The sequence below is a fragment of the Maniola jurtina genome, chromosome 5 (genome assembly GCF_905333055.1).
Source record: "Maniola jurtina chromosome 5, ilManJurt1.1, whole genome shotgun sequence".
Taxonomy (NCBI): domain Eukaryota; kingdom Metazoa; phylum Arthropoda; class Insecta; order Lepidoptera; family Nymphalidae; genus Maniola; species Maniola jurtina.
In genome coordinates this window covers 11,262,120-11,283,372 of record NC_060033.1, presented here as the reverse complement: position 1 = coordinate 11,283,372, position 21,253 = coordinate 11,262,120, and the positions used below count along the sequence as shown (strand labels likewise).

The 21,253-nt window shown below is 35.8% G+C and overlaps 1 protein-coding gene across 1 annotated transcript in view; it reads left to right on the top strand.

The window, feature by feature from the left end:
• The first annotated feature begins 892 nt into the window (after positions 1–892).
• LOC123865157 (putative transcription factor SOX-15) overlaps positions 893–21,253 on the top strand; it is a 146,504-nt gene continuing 126,143 nt past the window's right edge. Inside the window, exons 1-2 of the mRNA XM_045906023.1 lie at positions 893–1,253; positions 9,657–9,862. Of these exons, the coding sequence (XP_045761979.1) occupies positions 9,783–9,862 (80 nt within the window). The 5' untranslated portion in view covers positions 893–1,253; positions 9,657–9,782. The remainder of the gene's footprint in view (positions 1,254–9,656; positions 9,863–21,253) is intronic.

The following is a 21,253-nucleotide window of genomic DNA, read 5'->3' as shown; positions in this document are numbered from 1 at the left end:
GCATACATTTGTTGACTCAACAGGTTTTGCCAGGTGTTGTCCACAGTTTTCCTCAGAGCTTTCAAGCATTTTTCTTCATAAATGAATGCATATTATTTTTTCTCAAAAGTTTTCTGCAAAAGTTTTTTTTTCAATAAAAAATCCAATGAGCTATTAGCTACTCTGTTATAATTTTTGCATCAAATTAATACCTAAATAAATTAGTTCATAATGTTAGTCTCTTAGTGCCCTTTTAAATAAGTACCTAATCGCCTACTCTAAACTGACAGAAAAAATTTAGGTGTATATCTTTTCATACACCCTTTTTCTTTTTTCATTACCTACTTACATCGTCTTGGTAGCCTTGAGCTGAAAGAGAATGGCTTCCTACGACACCTAAGGCCGCCGCATGGAGGTACGTGTTTTGTGTTGTTCTATTTTATTTTCATTGTAGTGTATTACAATGATTATACAGAATAATATGATTAGAGGTCACATTCAGAAAACAACCAGTCTTTTCAAAAATGTAGGCATGCCATCGAATCAAACGTGTCCCCACTCCCCTGCCTCTTGTACTTAATGGTGCTCAGTTAAAATTTAGATAAGTTTTACTAAGACCGAATCACATAATATAAAATAGAATTTAAAACAGTTTTTCTTGAAATTTTTTGCGATACCTATCATCTTCACTACTATCAACCCGACCTCGCCTCACCACTAAGAATGGATTTCCTGTCAGAAAGAGAGGGGTTTGGCCATAGTCAACCACGCTGGTCAAGTGCATGTTGGCAGATTTTTTATATAATTGATTGATAATAAAGAGCAAGAGAAGGCAAAAGGCAAAGTAAGAGCTTTAGTAAATCATTACGAAAGGTTGACTACACCTGGATCTATCGCTCGCCCGCTCTGAGGTGCGCGTGCGACTCCAGTCGATCGTGCTCGCCCGCCGGCGCGAAGTGATCGTGCCCTGTTCCTAATTCAAAATTCAAACATTTTTCTCGAACTCTATCGACTACATTTATAATACAGATTTACGAACATACTGTCCAAAAATTAACTCTCAAAAACAAAGTGACAAGTGGTTTAAAGTGTATTTTTGCGTCGTGAATTTTATGAAAATGTGTTAAGCGAAGTTTGTGACAAGTTGCGGTTAAAGTTCAGACCTCGTTCTGGATGTAGGTCCTACTTAGTTTATAGAAATCGTGGAAAATATTTAAGTACATTTAGTGAGTGAGAACAATAGATTAAAAATACTATCTGTGTAAAATTGAGAGGTACGTATGAATTGGCGAGAAAAGTATTAGCTTTATTAAAACGATAACTATGTATTTAAAGGTTTCAAATGATCCGAAAGTTAAGTTACACTTAGGTAGGCATTAGTTATTATTATATAATTGCGATTTTTTTCGGATTTTTTCAATAATTAGGTATTCGCTAAAGCTGAAAGAAATCTCTAAGTACGTATCAAGGTATAGAAAAAGCACTTTTAGACTCTACAGCCCTAAAGAGACCAGATACAGCTTTTTTATAATAATGTTCTAAACCTAAGTATTTAAAAAGGTTTTTGTACGTTATATTCAATCAGGGTAAATAAATATAAATATTTACTACATAAATAATTAATATGCGTGCTACTTCATTTAAAGTTTCAAGCAAAGTAGGTAAGCACCTACCTACCTACGTATTCCCATGCTCTACCAGAGCTCTATAAAATTGAAAATGGATTGACATCAAATGATTTAGTGTTAGATACATATACCTAATTAAATTATTATCTAATATAAATTATTCAATAAATAAGAATAGGTAGAGTTTCGCATATTTAAAGTGCACCGCCAAGAGAAAATTCAAATTCAAATTAAAATATTTTTATTCAATTAGACTTTAACAAGTTCTTTTGAATCGTCAAAAGCATCTACCACTGGTTCGGAATGCCTTTCCTACCGAGAAGAACCAGCAAGAAACTCGGCGGTTGCTCTTTTCAAAGATTTGATAAACAATATTATGCCATGTATAAAAGCAATTGAAGTCCCGTGCATTGCTGGAGCGAATTGCAGAGAAAATCTGACAATTATTGATAGGTAAGTATTTGGGGGGGGGGGGGGGGGGGGGGTAAAACGCGTGAAGGAACACGCGCCTTACGCGCTTTTCATCCGATTTTCCGTCCCATTCCTCGCTCGGATCATTTTCTGATGATGGCACCCATTACCGAATGTGTTTGGTGATCGATGAAATTCCTACAATTGGGTCCATGAGCCTTTACAATTTACAAAATAATTATTTTAAAAGAAAATGGACGACAGAGGTATCTACCTATGGTAGGTATGTAATGTAGTGCATTACCACATTACGGTCAATTTCGTTTAAACATAGTTAGGTACCTATTATTATTAAGCTAACGAATTCAACCCTCCGACCTGTATTTGAATATTTATAGCAAAATACCTAAGTAGGTACATGGTTGAATAAACTTGAAATAAAACGAGTACCTACCTACATTTACCTGGATACCCATTTAATTTAGGTAATTATGTCCACTGCTATTTTAATTATTATAATACTTAGATTCTAGGATATAAACACCCATGGAAAAAGATAAAAAAACACGACTCTAGCTGTCATACTGATTTTTTTCAAAAAAATTATGGTCATTGTCACTCGGGATGATATAAGGATTCTAGAGACACCCCATAAGTATACCTACCTCCAAAGCTCACGAATTTAGAAGTTATGTTGGGACAAAGATAAGATAGTAGGTAGGTACCTAGGCACTCGACGGGTTGAGATGACAATCGGGGTATGAGGCACGAGGACGCCCCCCGCGCACTGTGCGGGTGTGCGGGGCGTCCCCACCCCGGTTGCCATCTCAACCTGTCGCGCACTATAGGTACCTACTCGCATACATGCAATACAATACATACCTATGTCATACATGATCCCTGAAAATATTACAGTATTTTTTTTTTCAGTCGTGTCGTGTAAATAGTAAGGTGGGTACAGTACAAAGTAGGTTTGCAATTTGCATCCGTCCATAGTTCTTGGTACTGGCGGGTGCAATAGTCTTTGTCTCTGACTGTACCTAATGTTGCTGATTATAATATGGGACATCTCTTCCTTCAAACAATAATGGATTTAAGTACGCCATTTAATTCAAATAAAAGTGGGTGGTATCTACCACCACCTACTAATTAATTAGATCCTAAAAAATTACAGCAAAAAACCTTAAGATTACTTACTTAGTTACCGTAAACAATTTTTTGCTTTGATATATAATGTACTTAATTAACTTTAAAAATAAAATTTAAATGAATGACAAGAACCGCCCAAATTGCTAACAAGTGGGCACTAATTTTTCAAAATTCTGTCTAGAAGTACCTAGGTAACTACGGGACGGAAAATGCTATAAGCTAATTTTATATTGAATTGAAACCTTTCTTTCAATAATATCATTAAAACCTAATAATTTGCACTCTTCAAATCAAATTACAACAACGACGCAACCAAGTAGGGCTGTGGTACAGAGTAAGGGCAAGAACAAGTACCTACCTACGGAGTAAGTGCGGCACAGAGTAAGGACACTCTTGTGGTGTGGGGCGCCCTCCTGCAGCAAGATGGGCTGACGATATTATAAAGAGGGTGGTGGGAAGTGGCTGGATGAGGAAAGGTGAGGACCAGGTGTGGTGGCGCTCTTTGGGAAGGGGCTATGTTCTGCAGTGGGCGTCTGCCACCTGGAATGATTATGATGACAAAACCAAATTCTTATAGGTTATAGCACAAGTGAAATAAAAATCCGAAAACCGTGAATTTGTGGTTACATCACAAAAAAGATTAAAATGTGTTCATGAACAAATAATTAGTAGGTATTTTCAATTTTCAAAGTAAGATAACTAAGTATACCAAGTGGGCTATCATATGAAAGAGCTTTCTTTACCTGTACATTCTAAAACAGATTTTGATTAGTCTTATGCATAACTATAGCTGATGCCCGCGACTTCGTTCGCTTGGATATACGTTTTTAAAATCCCGTGGGAACTCTTTGATTTTCTGGGATGAAAAGTAGCCTATGTGTTATGGTATAATCTATATCCATTCAAAATTTCAGCCAAATCCGACCAGTAGCTTTTGCGTGAAAGAGTAACAAACATACACGCAACCATACACACAAACATCCACACTTTCACATTTATAATATTATTATGATTAGTGTGAAGTGTGAACTGTGATAGTTTTTGATTTAGTTTTAGATACCCGAGTACGGAACCCTCGGTGCGCGAATCTGACTCGCACTTGACGGTTTTTAGGAAAGATAGCTTATATTATAGCGTAGCGAACTTTTCATGATAGACTGGACGAGTTCAGTTACGTTTTTTTAAACCTTTTAATAGGATAAGCACTATAGTATTTAATTTGACAGATATTTTTGAAGACTACAAAATATTTAGATCGCGGCGATATAGATAGCTATAATAGCAATGTAGGCAAGAATTTTGCAATGAAGGCCATTTTATAAATGAGTACATGTTCTTAAGTTGTGTAACTTTCAGCACCCATCCCACGTTGGATGTTTTTTATTACAACCGCGCATTAATCAAAACATCTCGGCTTGTTTTAGTTAAGCGGACGGACATCAGGAAGCTATGTCATTTGCAAAGTAGATAATAATTTTCAAATCCACGCAATAGTTATACTATACCTACTAGAGATTTGTAATGGACCTACTATTTAAGAATTAGGTACTTAGTATGCTTATTATAAAGCGAGGGGTTCCATCAATTTTAATACTATTGAAACTTTTTGATCTTATTTCTTGTCTTTCTGTTGTTATATCTGTTAATTTTCATCACTAGTTGATAAGTCGGTTGGTAACAACATGCTGGGATTCGTCGCAGGCGGGATAGCGACAAGCGAAATCACTGTAAAACACGGGCGTTACACCGCATACGGGGCACCCGTACTAATGAAATTTATAGTAGGTACAGACAAAATTCTTACCATTGGGCATGATTGTAGTCTTATGAAATCTAATACTATACTAAAAAACCGGCCAAGTGCGAGTCGAGCTGGCGCACCGAGGGCTCCGTACTCGGGTATTTTTTCCGACATTTTGCACGATAAATCAAAAACTATTATGCATAAAAATAAATAAAAATCTGTTTTAGAATATATAGAAATAAAGTCCTTTCATATGATATTCCACTTGGTATATTTATCTTCCTTTGAAGATTGAAAATATTAATTATTTTTTTATTAACACATTTTAATTTTTTTTTTGTTATAAGTATCACCACAAATTCACGGTTTTCGGATTTTTCCCCTCACGTGTCCCATATGATTTACTACCTACCTGCCTCATGATTCTATGTCAATGGGAAGTACCTTCTCTACCTAGTACCTACCCTATAGGTTTCTTGACAGACACGATAGACAGACAGACAGAGAGACAGACAGACAGACAACGAAGTGATCCTATAAAAGTTCCATTTTTCCTTTTGAGGTACGGAATCCTAAAAAGTATCAAGAAAGACGTGTAAAGAATAATCAAAAAAAAAAGCGATTTAATAAAACCTAGCTGTGGTATTTTTACCAGTTGCGTTTTCTACCAGGTTCAAATAGCTCACTAACAAGTGTAAATTAAAAATTTATAACACCCCCGACAAGTGAAGGTTACAGTAACTAGAAAAAAGCTGATAACTTTCAAACGGCTGAACCGATTTTCTTGGATGATAGCTAAGAACACTCTCGATCAAGCCACCTTTCAAACAAAAAAAAAACTAAATTAAAATCGGTTCATTCGTTTAGGCGCTACGATGCCACAGACATATACACAGATACACAGATACACACGTCAAACTTATAACACCCCTCTTTTTGGGTCGGGGGTTAAAAATATGTTCTAGCTTCTCTTATCTCTACTTCTACAGTGTCACAGTTTTTAAGAAAAAACATAAAAATAATTTACTTAATACTTTAATTGGCATTCAGAGCTACCGGTGTTGGTCGTCTGTAGATTTTTATCGATGGAAGCTGTCTAGTGCCGTGACAGAGATTGTCGATAACCGAGATTATATCGATGTTTTGGAACATCGAGAGTGAAAGATCAATCATTACAATTAAAATAAGATAAAGTCGATTTGTGTGAAAAGAGTCATTAGCTGGTATACCTACTTAACTATAAACATTTTCATAAAAAAACTTGAAGTTATATGAACACAGAATTATAAAATAATATAAATGTATACCTACATTTAAAGGTATAAACCACCTACTTCCAAACATATTTAATCGTTGTCTAATATTTATTGCATTCCATCTCATAATAGTTTTGACGATATTGATTTATTGATGTCTAGACTAAATCTAATCCTAAATGAAATTATGAGGTTAGATTCAGACTTTATTCATTTGTACCAGAAAGTTGTAACAATAAAGAAAAAAAGAAAGAAAAAGAGGAAAGGATATCTTTTAGGGTTCTGTACCCAAAGGGTGCCAACGGGACCCTATTACAAAGACTCCGCTGACCGTTCGTCCGTCCGTCCGTCTGTCTGTCAGCGGGCTGTATCTCGTGAACCGTAACGTAATAGGTTGAGAGCTGAAATTTTCACAGAATGTTGCCGCTATAACAACAAATAACCGTCAGTTGATTCAAATTTCAAACCCTAGTGGATCGAAATTATGAAAAAACTCGCCTTATGTCGTGACCTTTATACCGAATAGCTGTTTATTGAATAAACTTAACTTTAAACAGTTTAAACCAAGTAATACTTAATTGAATTCATAAGCCAAAAACAACACAAGTACCTTTATGTATACTTAGTATAATACCCTACCTAGATTCATACGATGCACATTATGCAAAATTAAATACCTATACCTACTGGTACACTTACTCGTACATTACAAATTCTCAAAATTATGGTTTAGGTCAAACTACCTAAACTAATATATTTCGTAATCCTGTCATAATCATGGATGTAGGGGGCAATAAGAATTCTTGTTTATCACCCTATCCGCTGAATGAAATTAGTATAGCCTCTCTCTGTTTGTCTCTATCATTTGTATACGATTACGTAACAGAGAGAGCGCTATAGTAGCTTCATTCCGCGCAGAGGGTATAGTGATGATGCTGCATGATTAATTTTTATTATTAGGTACGTCGCGTCGGTAGGTAGGTACATTAGACATCCAATAGAATAGCCTAGGTAGGTAGTTATTCGATATGAAATTCTATCAATCTATTAACCTAAAATACAGTTTATATTCTACAGATTTCTAGGTACTTACTTAAGTCGCAAATAAAAATCTTGTAAACAGAAAGTGACGTACGTAAATAGCTCTCGGAGCCCAATATTATGCGATGAGGGTGACCACTGAGGGGGTTTTAGTAGGTAGAACTCCTACAAGACCCGATATCTTTCCCAAGATGTGGGGTATCTTTGAAGATTTCCCTTCCATAAACCTTACCTTTAATTAAATAAGTAGGTATATTGTAAGTAATTAATTTTTGTTAAGAAATCCTTTTAAAAAATGTATGTACATTAGAAACATTCGCGCAGTGGGCCACTTTATTATAGCGTCAAAAAAAAATTCACATTCGGTGAAAATTTCAGGTCTCTACCTGGTTTCTAGTAGGTACCTATATTTATGATTCACGAGATACAGCCCACTGACAGACGGACGGACGGATGGACGAACGAACGGACAGCTAAGTCTTAGTAATAGGGTTCCGTTGGCAGTTGGCACCCTTCGAGTACGGAACCCTAGAAACACCTATTACTAAAGTTCCGCTTTCCTTCTGTCCGTCTTTCTGTCAGCGGGCTTGTATCTCGTGAACCGTAATAGGTAAGTAGCTGAAATTTTTACAGAATGTATAGGCATATTTCTATTGCCGCTGTATTAACAAATATGTAGTAAAAATTGCAAAATGGCCGCCTTGAAAACTAAAAAAGTGTTATTTCTTGTACGATGGTACAGAACACCTCGTGTGCAAGTCGAACTCGCACTTGACCAGTTTTTTATTATAAATTTTACCTCCTCATAAACATTAAAAAAAAATATGTCCTATTGATAGTATTTAAGTTGCACAATTTTTTTTTTGTAATAAACACACGTTTTAATAACGTACCGTTAATAGCTAGTTAATTATTTAAATTGCTCATCAATTGTTGTAATATGTAAGAACGCGTTTGTGTTTCAGCTTTTTTTCTTTCGATAATATAGTTATAAAAACTATGAGAGTAGAGTAGAGTCAAACTATAAACAAAAATAATGAATACCTTTTTAAACAAGATACCAGCTGTAAGTAAATAAAATACTTAAATGATTAGTTAAAAATAGATGGGCACACAAAAGAATTAGGTGGAATGAAAACCATAGTTAAATATTTAATCGTCCAATTTAATCGAGGAACATTATTTTTTAAATAAATTAAATTAGTGGTGCCCCTTGTAACGCGCAGGCAAGGCGCGGCAACGCGTCACAGTGCCGCCAACATTGACAGCTGTCAATCAGATTCAATATGGCCGCTCAGCCGGTTCCCGCCGAACAAACAGGCCTTGCTATCTTTTGGATCTGATGCCGGTTCAATACCAGATGTGTTAGATTAGTATGAAGAAGCTGTATTTTGTAACATGCGTCAATATTTTAGGGATTAAAGATTGATGTACCTACCTACCGTACCTACCACATTAATCATTCGATAGTTAAGGCACTTACTTAAGCTTTTATATATTGGGCATTACATTATAAGATGATGCCCGCGACTTCACGCTATCACTAAATCGTTTAGACGGATGGACCGTGAAAAGCTAGCAGACAGATAGACAAACAGACAAACACACTTTTGCAGTATAGGTTATAGATAAGGACCACCTGGAATAAAACATTTATATATCTGTTAAGCTAAATAATATGATCACGCTAAACTGTGCCTCAGTCTGATATTAATTTTGTGGAAGTAAATAGATCCCTTCTCCGTTTGAACTTCGGGATGATACCTGCATGCTTGAGAAGTCTGCACAATGTTCTCAAAAGTGTGTGAAGTCTGCCAATCCGCACTTGGCCAGTCTGGTGGACTATGGCCAATTCCTTCTTTCTGAAAGTAGACCCGTGCTCAGTAGTGAGCCGATGATGAGTTGTTGATAATGATAATTTTTTGGAGATACAAGCAATCACTGAGTTCAGTCATTTGTGAGATTAAGAACTCAGAAGATATTATGGTGAAGACAATATAATAATTTTTCTAGGTCATTAATAAACACGAAAAAAAAAATGGGACCCAAGTGGGATCCTTGATGTACGCCGGATATAATATGATTGTAATTGGTTCTGACGTTCGCGTTATGGGCTAAGTAAGTAAGTTACAGATTCGATAACTTTACACGACTGCCCAAAAAAGCAGTGTAATGTTTTCAAGTTTCATGTATGTGCGTTTCTTTATATCACCAAAACTTTTAAACGCCTGACTTTGGTTGTATCGTTAGAATCCTTACATCATCCCGAGTTCCACTGGTTGTATTTTTTTTAAAAACAATATTATGTAGGTTGAATGGCTCCATTTTCAAATTTGAAATTTTTACTTTTTAGTTCGTTATTCGGCAGGGCTGTAGTATTTTTAACTCTTTTAATTATTACTTACTATTTGTTTAGCTTATTGAGTTTAGCATATTTTCTTATTTCAGGTATGAGACAAGGACAAGACGGACACTAGTGATGTAACGTAAATGTGGCACCGCGTCATTTTGACGCATTTGACTATTGGACTAGTGATGTTACACCGATATCGATAAATTGTGATTTGACACCGAATGAATACACTCATGCTGACGACAGGTGGAGCGGTGGATGACCAGCCCATGGACGGGAACATGTCTTTTTCATCTTACAAGTAAGTTACTGGTTTTATTTGGCTTTTCATTGGCTGCTTAAGACTCTGAAACAAGAAAGTAAGTTATTAGTTCTATATTTCTAAAAATAAGTTCATTATTATTATCATCATATCAGCCTGCGGATCTCCAACGTTAAATTTTGCCATTTTATGACTTAAATATTAAAACGTTAATTACATAATAGGTACTTAACTTACATAGTTTAACGAGTAAAATAATCGACTCTTGAATCAGTGGACTTATATAGTCTAACGATACAATTTGACGATCGCAATCACTTCACACTAGCACAGTTTTGGCAAGAGTACCGCAAATTCAGCCAATTACAAAAATTATTGCGATAAAAGAAAACGTGATAATCACAACTTCGGTGCTATGCCTACTGTTAAGTACCTGTAAAAATTGTCTTTGCACTGAAGAATTGAAATTAAGGAGACTAATAAAAGTTGTCAATAATGACCTTTGTGTCGTTCATAATAAGGTCCTCATTTACAAGCTGCATGATAAAACATTAATGATGATATTCGACGCAAAAACTATAGCTGCTTTCACATATCATATTATTAATATATCAAATGCCTTGTTTTTCATAAAGTCCATGTAAAGCCATCATACCCATAAGGGAGAGTACAACAGTATGGTACCAGCGAATGAAGACATTTATTCGAAAAAGCGCAGACAAGAAGCTCTGTCCAATCGAAAGCAGAATTCGGATGATTACTTATACTTGGAAATCGCGGTCAGCTTTCGATGCATCATTAACAGCATTACCCGATTTAATTATTGGCTTTTTATCGCGGCGAAACTCTAGAATTCGATATTTATAATCGGTGAAAATGAGATACGACTCTTCTTAAAAATTCGAAAAAGCATAATTGCGATATGAAATTTATGACAGGTATCCTTCACAATTTAACTTTCGAAAAACTTTGTAGAATAAATGATGTGCTTATTTATTTTTAAGTATTATTGATGTTACGTTATCTCTGAAGAAGCTATTTTACTTCCAAATGTTTAAAATTCTGTCCTAGTAATTATTTTAAAAAAATGTTTCATTACATTTACAACCCTAATGTAAAAACTATGGCAACTACGAACAGTTTTATTTTTGAAGAATGCGAAATCTTTGTTGAGAATCGAGATTTCATCTATAATCGTGTTGTTAGCAAATTTTTATGTTGGCAAGTCTGTAACTTTCAGCAGCTATTAGAGCACTGATTTAGACTTTGCGTATCTATTTTTTTTACTTTACCATGAATATTTGTCGATGCACGGATTATATTGTTGATTTAAAAAAAAAACAATATTTTATAGTAATAAACTTTATTTATTGTTTCCTTAAGAAATATAAGAGTTTAAATGTTGGTAGGTAGGTACATATAACCTTCATGAAGTATTGTAATAATTTCATTGATGTTTATATACAGGTTTGTATCCGGATACGCGGTGGATGTTTTTTGTTCTTTGCAGTAATTACAATGATAAAAAAAATGATTTATTATGTTGGTACTTCGACCACATATGAGATTTAATATAATACCTAACAGTAAAAGTTTATGAACCTGAAAGTCCTGAATTGATTCTCACGAAAAATTATGCTGAAGATATAAGGATACATCATACTCATCATCACGATGAACCAGGCTACTACTGAGCACCCGGTCCCCTCTCAGAATAAAAAGGGCTTAGGCCATAGTCTGCTACGCTGGCCCAAGGCTGATCGGCGGACTTCATGCACCTCTGAGAACATGACGGAGAACTGTCAGGCATGCAGGTTTCCTCACTATGTTTTCCTTTGATGTTTAGGTAGGTAATTGCTTGAAACTTACTTCGCTCCGAAAAGTTAGTAACGCATGCCCGAGATCGAACTCCTACCTCCCAAATAGAAGTCCTACATCTTAACCACTAGGCTATACGGCTATGTTTTAGTCTAACTAGTAAAAGAGGCAATCAGAAGCTAATAGACTAAGACTTAATTTACAAAAGCATAAACCGACATGTCTTAATGCCTGTATAAAAAGTAGCTAGATATGTGTTGTTAATCTTAATTTACCTGTAAATGAACATACAAATACCTGGTCATGTTCAACCATAGCATAGATAATAAAAATAACTTTAGTTGTGATTCGTCCATGGTGGGTCTACTTTATTTGCGGTTTGTCAGTAAATTCATTTTATAGCCAACTGATGTCCATGAAGGTGGGTACAGAATGAGCTGAATCTCATAAACCTCTGCAAAGGTCAACAGTTTTCATTCAGAAACGCAGTGGTTTTAATTAATTTTGGACTTTCAAGTAAATAAATACGAAGCAATTACCGAACGCAAAAAGCCGTTGACCAATGAATTCGTCAGGCGGTTACAGTCCTCAATCGGGCACCTTTCATTTTAAAAAAAGAACCATACGCCATTTCATGTCAATTTTTGAATAATTCATCGTGCGAATGCGCGAGCGCATCGATTGATGCAAGCAAAAAGCGCGCGTTCGCTAATCTCCGCCGTCTTTCGCGTCGCTTCGGGCTTCCTCGGGACTCAGTACTGCCAACCATTTATTATTCAACTACTTTTTGCAGTCACGCTGAGCAAGGACATAACCGGGAATGCATTTATTTGATAAATGATGTTTTTTTTTCTAAAACCCCAAAGCAGAGATTTTTTCACATAATTTTTCGGTGTCAATATTGAAAGGTGATTTTTCGCCCTTATCTGTGAGAATCATTCACGTGGATTCAATTAAAAGACCGTTATTAATATTGTTTACGATATGTTTCTTGCTACAAGGTGTAGGTTATACAATAAACTGATTGATATGTAATGATTTACGATGATTTGTTTGGTTAATAATAGTTTTGTGTGTTGTAAACTTTTTACTTGGTGTGCCTTCACAATAGATTATAGTAATTAGGCTCGCACTGGTAATCATACCATATTAGCCTAATTGATTCATTAAGCATTTTAGAGCAGCTTTTATTACATCTGTCCATATCTTAGACACGGCAAGATGTTATTAACAGTTAATAAATAATTAATTTAGTACCAAATTCGCTTTTGACCGTTAAGCCAATTACAAGTATCATCATGATGCTTGAGTGCAGAAAAAATATAGTATTCGAATTTCCGAGCGTTCATCCCCCGCGCCCGCACGTCCGCCGCGCCTCGATGCCGCGTCTCGACTGTACGTGATTGGTTTATTAATTAGGCGAATCATCGTCGGGTTCCATTTTTAAAAATAGGCGGGATTCTTGCTGTGCGACTTTTCTTTTTAATTTTGGCCGGCGTTGAACGCAATTAGAGTTACCAGTATACTTTTTGTGTCAATTCCGTTACTGACGAGAAAGGCTATTTAAAATTCTGTGTAACATACCTAATTAACAAGATACTTAATCTTAAATGATTTAGAAAAAAATATAAATTAAAATTTTAATCTTTACCAATCCTATTTTTCCACCTTTAAATTAAACAACCTATCTTCATACATAATCCTGCTCATGATATTGTCAACTTCATAAAGAAGGGTAAAAAAACAATAAGTAAATTATGTAAAAGAATGATGAAGAATTGTCTATTAATGTCCCAGTTCTATAGGTCCATAGTACAGACCTACCTAATACCTATTAGATTAGGTAGGTAGAAGTGTGACAATAAACAAATGAACACAACACTGATAATAATAATTTAACCATTTTCACAAACAGCCACAATATTTAAAACGTCGATTAAAAAGTTAAAAGCTCGAACGCGAACTGAGGTCAAACAGAAAAATAAAGTAAAAAAACTCTGTTCGCGGTCCGTCCTAAAGTTATGTCTCCCGATGGATACCGTTAGGATGCCATCGGAGCCTAAAATGAGATTAAAAAAATTGAAAACTATGCCAATTGCCAGTATTCGGAATCCGTTTTGTCTGCCATAAGGTTTGGGCCCTTCGTTTTTTTTCTAACATTATAGTCGGACATAAAAGTTTAACACTTCTGCGTCCATTGATGGGTAATAGCTAGCTCATCATCATCATCGTCATTTCAACTATCACCATTTCGGACGTCCATCGTTTTTTTGTTGAATAGGTGGTAAGGTAATCCGGGGAAAGACATCGGGTTATGTACGATTTTTGCCTGGCCTGCTAAAATTCTCTTGGCCACCCTCAACGCAAACGTACTGGGAGGCGAAATCTCTTACGAACACGTCGTTTCCACCCTCACAAGACGCCCATTAGGCTCATCTCGGAGGAAACCATTTTGGATTATAAGGCTTTTCCAATGAGCTATTTATTCCTCCACGTCCGGTCCACAGCTTATCTGTGGCGGGTGGTTCAAGTTTTTGTATAGAACTGCCCTAGTCTGCCATGTCATGCCCTAGCTCGCTACTGCACCTTCGAGTTGACGTGAACATTGCATTAGAGAGTACTTATATTATGTCTCGTCTAGTACTTAGTTGATTACTGACGTCACTAAACAGATGCGACAAAAAAGTTATCGAAGATATTCTTCCTTATCCTCCGAGAAAATTAAAAGTAAGTAGGAAATCATATTTTTTTACGCAGCTTAATTCGTCATACTTTAGGAGTCATCATCACTTTAGCCTATAAACCCACAGCTGGACACAGGTCTTTTCCAATGAGCGTAACACAACCTGGCCTTCCAACTTCATCCAGTCACTATCCTGCCACCCTCTAAGTATGTCTAATCCGTCTTAATAAAGAGCGCTCTACACTGTGCTTACTCAAACGCGAGTCTGTGTTTTCTTTTGAACTACCCTTAAGCAATCGCAACCAAGGCCTAGGCTCTCCCTATTAACCTAAATTGCACACCCACACACAAGAAGACATGTTGACTGTAGCCAGTTAAACCAATAAACGTAAATAGCAGTGCAGTCGCAAAATCTCAACGCAGAAACATTTCGAGGGCCAGACAAGTCGGCTGACCGCTACTAAGTAAGACGGAACATAAATTCTTCAAAGGGCTAAACAAAATAAAAAATCAGAAAACCCCTTTTAAAAGAGCTACCGAACTATAATTTATGGTTCGCCCAGCGACGGCCATCGGTCCAAATAAAAATAAAATTGGTTATGTAAGAGCCGGTTTCGTAAGCAAAAGGTTCCGTAGCGAATTTCCATATATTAAAAATCTAAAAAATCCTAGCTACACGCAGTATAATCTTTCTGCTTTTGATATAATGTAATATATTTTTTGTTCTGAATTTTGTTCCTTTGAATCTCTATGAGATTATGCAACACCCATAGATTAGTAGTAGGTAGTAGGTACAAATTCTTAAGTTTCTTTAAAAATCATAAATCACATGTCTGAGGAAAAAGACACCGCGGGAATATTTTGAATAATATCCACATCTGCTAAATAAAAAAAAGGCTATAATGAGTATCCATTTAATGGTTATCCTTACATTTTTTAAACTTTTTTCCCATGTCTATTTTAGACTAAGAGTAGGTAGTAGAGTAGTACTTCGTTACCAACCATATCCACAGATCTGAGAGATCGGTTGCGTACCCCAATCTATTTGATTATAACAATTTTGATACGGAACCCTACAAAGTATTCGAAACGGAGACGCAAAACGGTGAAATTGGAAATAATTTCAAGATAGCATCGTTCGCCGGTAACTTTCAATTTCTTGCGTTTGCAAATTTTTGTTTCTTTGTTTTTTTGTTTGCCTTGTAAGTTATGGTCATGCTTCGGTCGGTATTAGTTGCAAGGATATATTTTATTGGTTTGCCAGAACGATAGTCAACTTGCCGAAATCTCCTTTTTAGGGTTCCGTATCATAAAGGTGCCAACGGGACCCTATTACTAAGACTCCGATGTCCGTCCGTCTGTCTATCAGCGGGCTGTATCTCATGAACCACAATACGTAAAGACCTGTAATTTTCGCAGAAATGCTGCTAAAGCAACCAATACTAAAAATTTCAAAACTACAAAAAATTAAACAGAGTAAGTATTTCTTTCACGATGGTACGAAACCCTTCCTGTGCGAGTCTGACTGGCACTTGACCCATTTTTAAAGTTTGAAGCACTGAAGCGTAATTTGAGAACTTGTTAGATAGATAGATACCCGACGTATAAGAAGATACCTGTATAGTCAGTTACCCTTCTAGCTTACATCCCGGGGACGGACATAGGCTACGTTTTATCCCGGAAAACCAAAGAGTTTCCACGGGATTCTCAAAGGTCCATCCGTTTAACCGATTTGTATGAAATTTGGTACAGAGGTAGCTTACGTCCCGGAAATTGACATAGGCTACTTTTTATCCCGGAAAAGCAAAGTGTTCTCACGGGATTTTTCAAAAACCTTAATCCACGCAGACGAAATCGCGGGCATTATCTAGTAATATATAAAACACTTAACAGGGCTCTCTCCGTCACTCGTTTCTGCTCGTTTCATACAATCGTAGTTCCAATTTCATTTGAATATTAAGCAACCAAAGTCCATGAAATTTTGCAGACATATTCTAGAAACTAATATCTGTGTCTGTGGTGTTTTAGATTTTTTTTTAAATATGTAGTTTTAAAATTACAGGGGATCAAAGATTTGTATGAAATCTTTTAAGACCGCGTAACTTTGAAACCGAATATTTTAACAGAAATCTGAAAAACCACAGACATAGATATTAGTTTCTAGAATATGTCTGCAAAATTTCATGGACTTAGGTTGCTTAATATTCAAATGGAATTGGAACTACGATTGTATGAAACGACTGACGGAGAGAGCCCTCTTAACACCCTATTACTGTGGGTATGACTCGTTGGGAATCAATCGATTTTTTTTCCATCGAGTCAATCTTACACGTTATGGAAGTAACTCGTTGAACCCACCAATAATAGGTGTAGGTAGATGTAGTGACAGATTAGCGAAGTTACAAAATATCGCAAGTATATTATCAGTGATCTAAATACAGGCTCCAAAAGGCAATCGTAATATGAGGAGCAAATTAGAAAGCTGATCGACTCTGATCATTGATTAATATCGTTATGACCCGAACACGTTATGAGTTTAGGCTTTTAATAATATCAATTGTGACCACTGAAATGGACATTTACAAGTACGCTGGAAGAGATTTGATAGAAATATAAAAAAAATCATAGTATTTTTCTGTGCTGGCATCATCGACTTGATAGTTGATACCGCATTGATACTTTGTATTAACTCCTCCTCACCTCCTATTGGTCCTCGTGTAGACAGATGTCTCATCACTAACATTTAGTTCAGAGTATGCTCACGAGACGCTCACTGCTATCAACGCCAAAAGGTGAAAATCAAGTTGCTTCAAAAACATATCGGTAATCGCAGGTCCAGCGTACTTACTTGTATTAGGAGAGGTCAGTGATTATAACAAAACCACAACTATTAGGACATTTGATTAGAAATACGTTGACTTAAGACTAAAGCAACGAGGGTTCCAAACGCGTCCAAGTCTGAGAACAGTCCACAACAAATTCAGCCGGGTATTCTTTTTTTTATTATCACCACTTTACAAAATTACTTGTCTTATTAGAACTATCAAAGTTGTTTGGCAACTCATTCCCAAGCTTCACTATAGAGACATGCCTATCATAAATAATATATCCATAAATTGTAAGTAGTGGAGTTATTATTATTAGTGGAAATAATAATTCCACTTCTTACACTCCACAGTTACATTCTATCAGATACACTGTTAGATCATCCTGGTCGTAAAACAAATTAAAAGCTATAATAGCCCTTAGTTCTTATTAAACCGTAATCCAATGTTTATTAAATTGCAATTCAGCAACAACTGTTCTGTCCTGTCCTAGATCATCGATAAGTATCGCATCCCTCGGACTAACACTAAATAAATAATTCATACATACCTCACGCGGCAGATGGATATTATAAACTTATTAAAAACAACTATTTTAATTGCCACCACTTCTTGTTAACTTCGGTTATACGGGGTGTTTCGAATGCCGATGTCTATCTCGAAAATTGAGGAAACATTGTAAAAAGGATTCAGGAGGTATAATAATGAAATAAATGACGGCATGTGGCCGCGGCTCGGTCAGCACAATGGTTAAATTATACAATTCTAAAGGTAATTGATTTTTTAAGCATCCTGAGTGCAGTCTCCAGCATAACAATTAATTTACAAAATAGCAAATATTATAGTTTAATAGAAAGTTGACTTGTTCTATTTATTATTAAATTTGTGGAGTAGTAGATATTTTAAATAAAAATAAATTAGAAATTTTGAAATTTATCATTGCAATAAGGTTCCTCCTTATTTGTTAACTTTATGTTGCGATTTTAAGTAATAATAAGTACCTACAAGCCAATAATAAAATTAGAGTGCATGTTAGGATTCTGAAGTCTCAAAATATGTATTACAAACAAACTCAATCAATCTCAATCTTTCAATGGTTATGTAACGACAGTGTAAGGTATCAACTATCAGTGTGCTTAGTATGGGATTTTACATCTCTCTAACGTTGATGGAATTCGAACGTCTAAACACTTTAGCGTTAAAGTGAAATCGACAGTAACTGTTTTGCCCTAAAGTTCAAGTTCGTCTATAAATCCACAGCACGCCAAGCGAAAACCTCGTGAAAATAAAATCAGTTGCACTGAACTTTTTACTTTAACTCCATAATAATTAGGTTCATTTTACTCTAACGATCAACGTTGGTGAGATGTAAAATCTTATACTAATCATACCGACGACGACGTTCAATATTTTTATAATTTGACAAAAAAATGAACAGACATAGTTAATTTTTGACGCATCCTGTATATTAATGTTTGACAAATATATAAGATTCTTAGTTAATTACGACACAAACTTTTCTGTTGTCTACACTTTTAATGGTTTCAATATTCGCTAAGTTATTTTATTTGTCAAGAAAAAGAAACATTTTCAACAGACTTACTTGATTAAAATACTTGCGAATAGGATACAAAGTCCTAGAGCTTACGTAGGTTCAATAAAACCCGACCCCAAATAAAATGGGACAAGGGCAAGAGAAAAAGAAGAAAGAAGAGAAAGGATACGCACACCTCTCTCGGATTTTGCATCGACAAAGCATTGCAAATGTCGCAAGAAAGTCAATTCCACAGTCAATATTTGACTTTCCTTTACAAAAGTTTAAAAAATCCATTAAAAGTATGCTCCTGGCAAAACCATATTACACAATCGAAGATTATGCAAATGATAAAAAAGCGTGGATTTGACTCGCTTCAGGCAATGCACGGGGCTGCAATTGCTTGTATAGTATGGAATACTATTGTAAATTGAACAATTGAAAAGAGCCACCGCCGAGTTTCTTGCTGGTTCTTCTCGGTAGGAACGTCATTCCGAACCAGTGGTAAATTATTTGACGATTCAAAAGCACTTGTAAAAGTTTGTTTGAATAAAAAACTATTCTATTCTATTCTATTCTAAAGCGTTGCCGTATTGACGATGATTTTGTTTCGGCTGCTGACTGGCTGCTGAATAGCGCGTGTAGAGACCGCTAAAAAAATTGTTGTTCTATGGAACATAGCGCGTCACGATTCTCGTTATATCACGATCAAAACTATCAATAACGATTTGTCAAAATCGGCAGCTCACTGACCTAGTTACAATCAAGTCTTGGACTGTAGAAATCAATTTTATACTTAGTAATTACTTATGTACAATAATATATTCTTGTTACTTCAAAATCAGGCATCGAATTGGGAATACATTAATTATAAGGTGGTTAAAAACAACTTCCTTGTTTTAAAATCTTTAAAAGGGTTGTTACCATTAATCACTTAATGGTAATCCTTTTGTATGGCAAAGATACGTCTAAATGCTAAGGGGTATAATGGAGAAGAGAGAAGAGAGGAATGGAAAAGAGAAGAAAAGATGAGAGAACAACTCTTAGGGCCAGTAGGAAGAAATGGAATGTGATTTCGTCCTGACCTGAAGACATGCGCGATTTGGATTACACCCTGCCAGCAAACAGTAGTCCATAAAGATTTTTTTCCTCCACCCTCCTCATATCTCCAAGAAAAAAGTAAACGTGGTAAGGTAAAGAGGTGTGCTCATAGGCCTGATGGTGAGTGACAACCGTTGCAACACCATCTGTATTACTAGAACAGCTGTCGATAGAAGCCCGGATGTCTGGCATTGGTATATATTTTTTTTTGTTTTAATCGATGACAGACACTAAGTAAGTTATTCTACAACTTGCAAAATTAATAAACTCTCTTGCAAATAAATTTCTATTTCTCTGTTATAAGCTTAATATCCCTTTATTGCTAAGGACGACAATTCTCATTCCCAAGATTAGTTTTGGAAGGGAGAATTGCAGGCAAAAGAGCTCAAGGTCGCCAAAGACGTAAATGGTTGGACGATATAAGGGGGTGGACAGGGCTTAGTTACCCGAAGTTGAAAGAGGCGGCTTTTAATAGAGAAGCTTTTCGGATGATGATCGCCAAACTTCGTTTCGAAGAAGGCACGCGATGATGATGATTGCTAAGGATCGTGGTCCCTATCCATCAATCGCAAACGGTTTAATTGTACTGTGATTGACTATCACGATATTACTATACCTACGATGGGTTCCGATGTATTTCCGCAAAATATATTTCACGTATTATAATAATTTTTCATTTCGTGTGTGCAGTTTTTAATTATACCTACTTGCAATAGCATGCGTTTTACTGCAAGGAGCAATCACACCAAATGGTAAATCACCAAAGGCAAATGGCAAATCACCAAATGGTGATGATTTGCCAAAATTTGAAGGTCCCAATGTTATAACTGACATGGAAAACGGAAACAGGAACAGCAAAATATTCTAACCGACCGCAGCGTATTAGAACAAGGAGTTCTTTATTCAATTCATTATGTATATCTGTATTATGACAAATAAACGCTTGCATGTAAAACAATTATATCATGATGCATCTACGACGCACCGCCAAGGTGGTTTTTATGTTATTATCCAATTGCAACAGCCAACAAGTGGTTAAAGACAAAGTTGTTAATTATTCGCGTTTCTTGCATTAGTGGATAAATGGCAATCATTTATAATTTCATGTCCCTCTTGATATGCGTAGGTAGTTTTTTTATGATAAAAGTATGCAGTAAGAGCATCAAGCTCTTGACTACCTACGTCCTATTTACACATAAAAATTTTCTACTCAAGAACATTCATACAAACAAAATTTTAATTCTGGGTTGTATAAACAGAGATTTCAACAATTTTCATTCAAATCGATACATGGCGCAAGAACTGAAATAGGAGCATTTTTAAGCACTGTAAATAAGAGTGAAGTCAGCACCAGTTTTTCTTTGACTTTGACTCTTACTTTCTTACTTTGACGTCACAGGCATTTTCGGTATACCTATTGATTTTTTTTTAATTTCTATGTTAAAATTGAAACCATATCTGTGGCATAA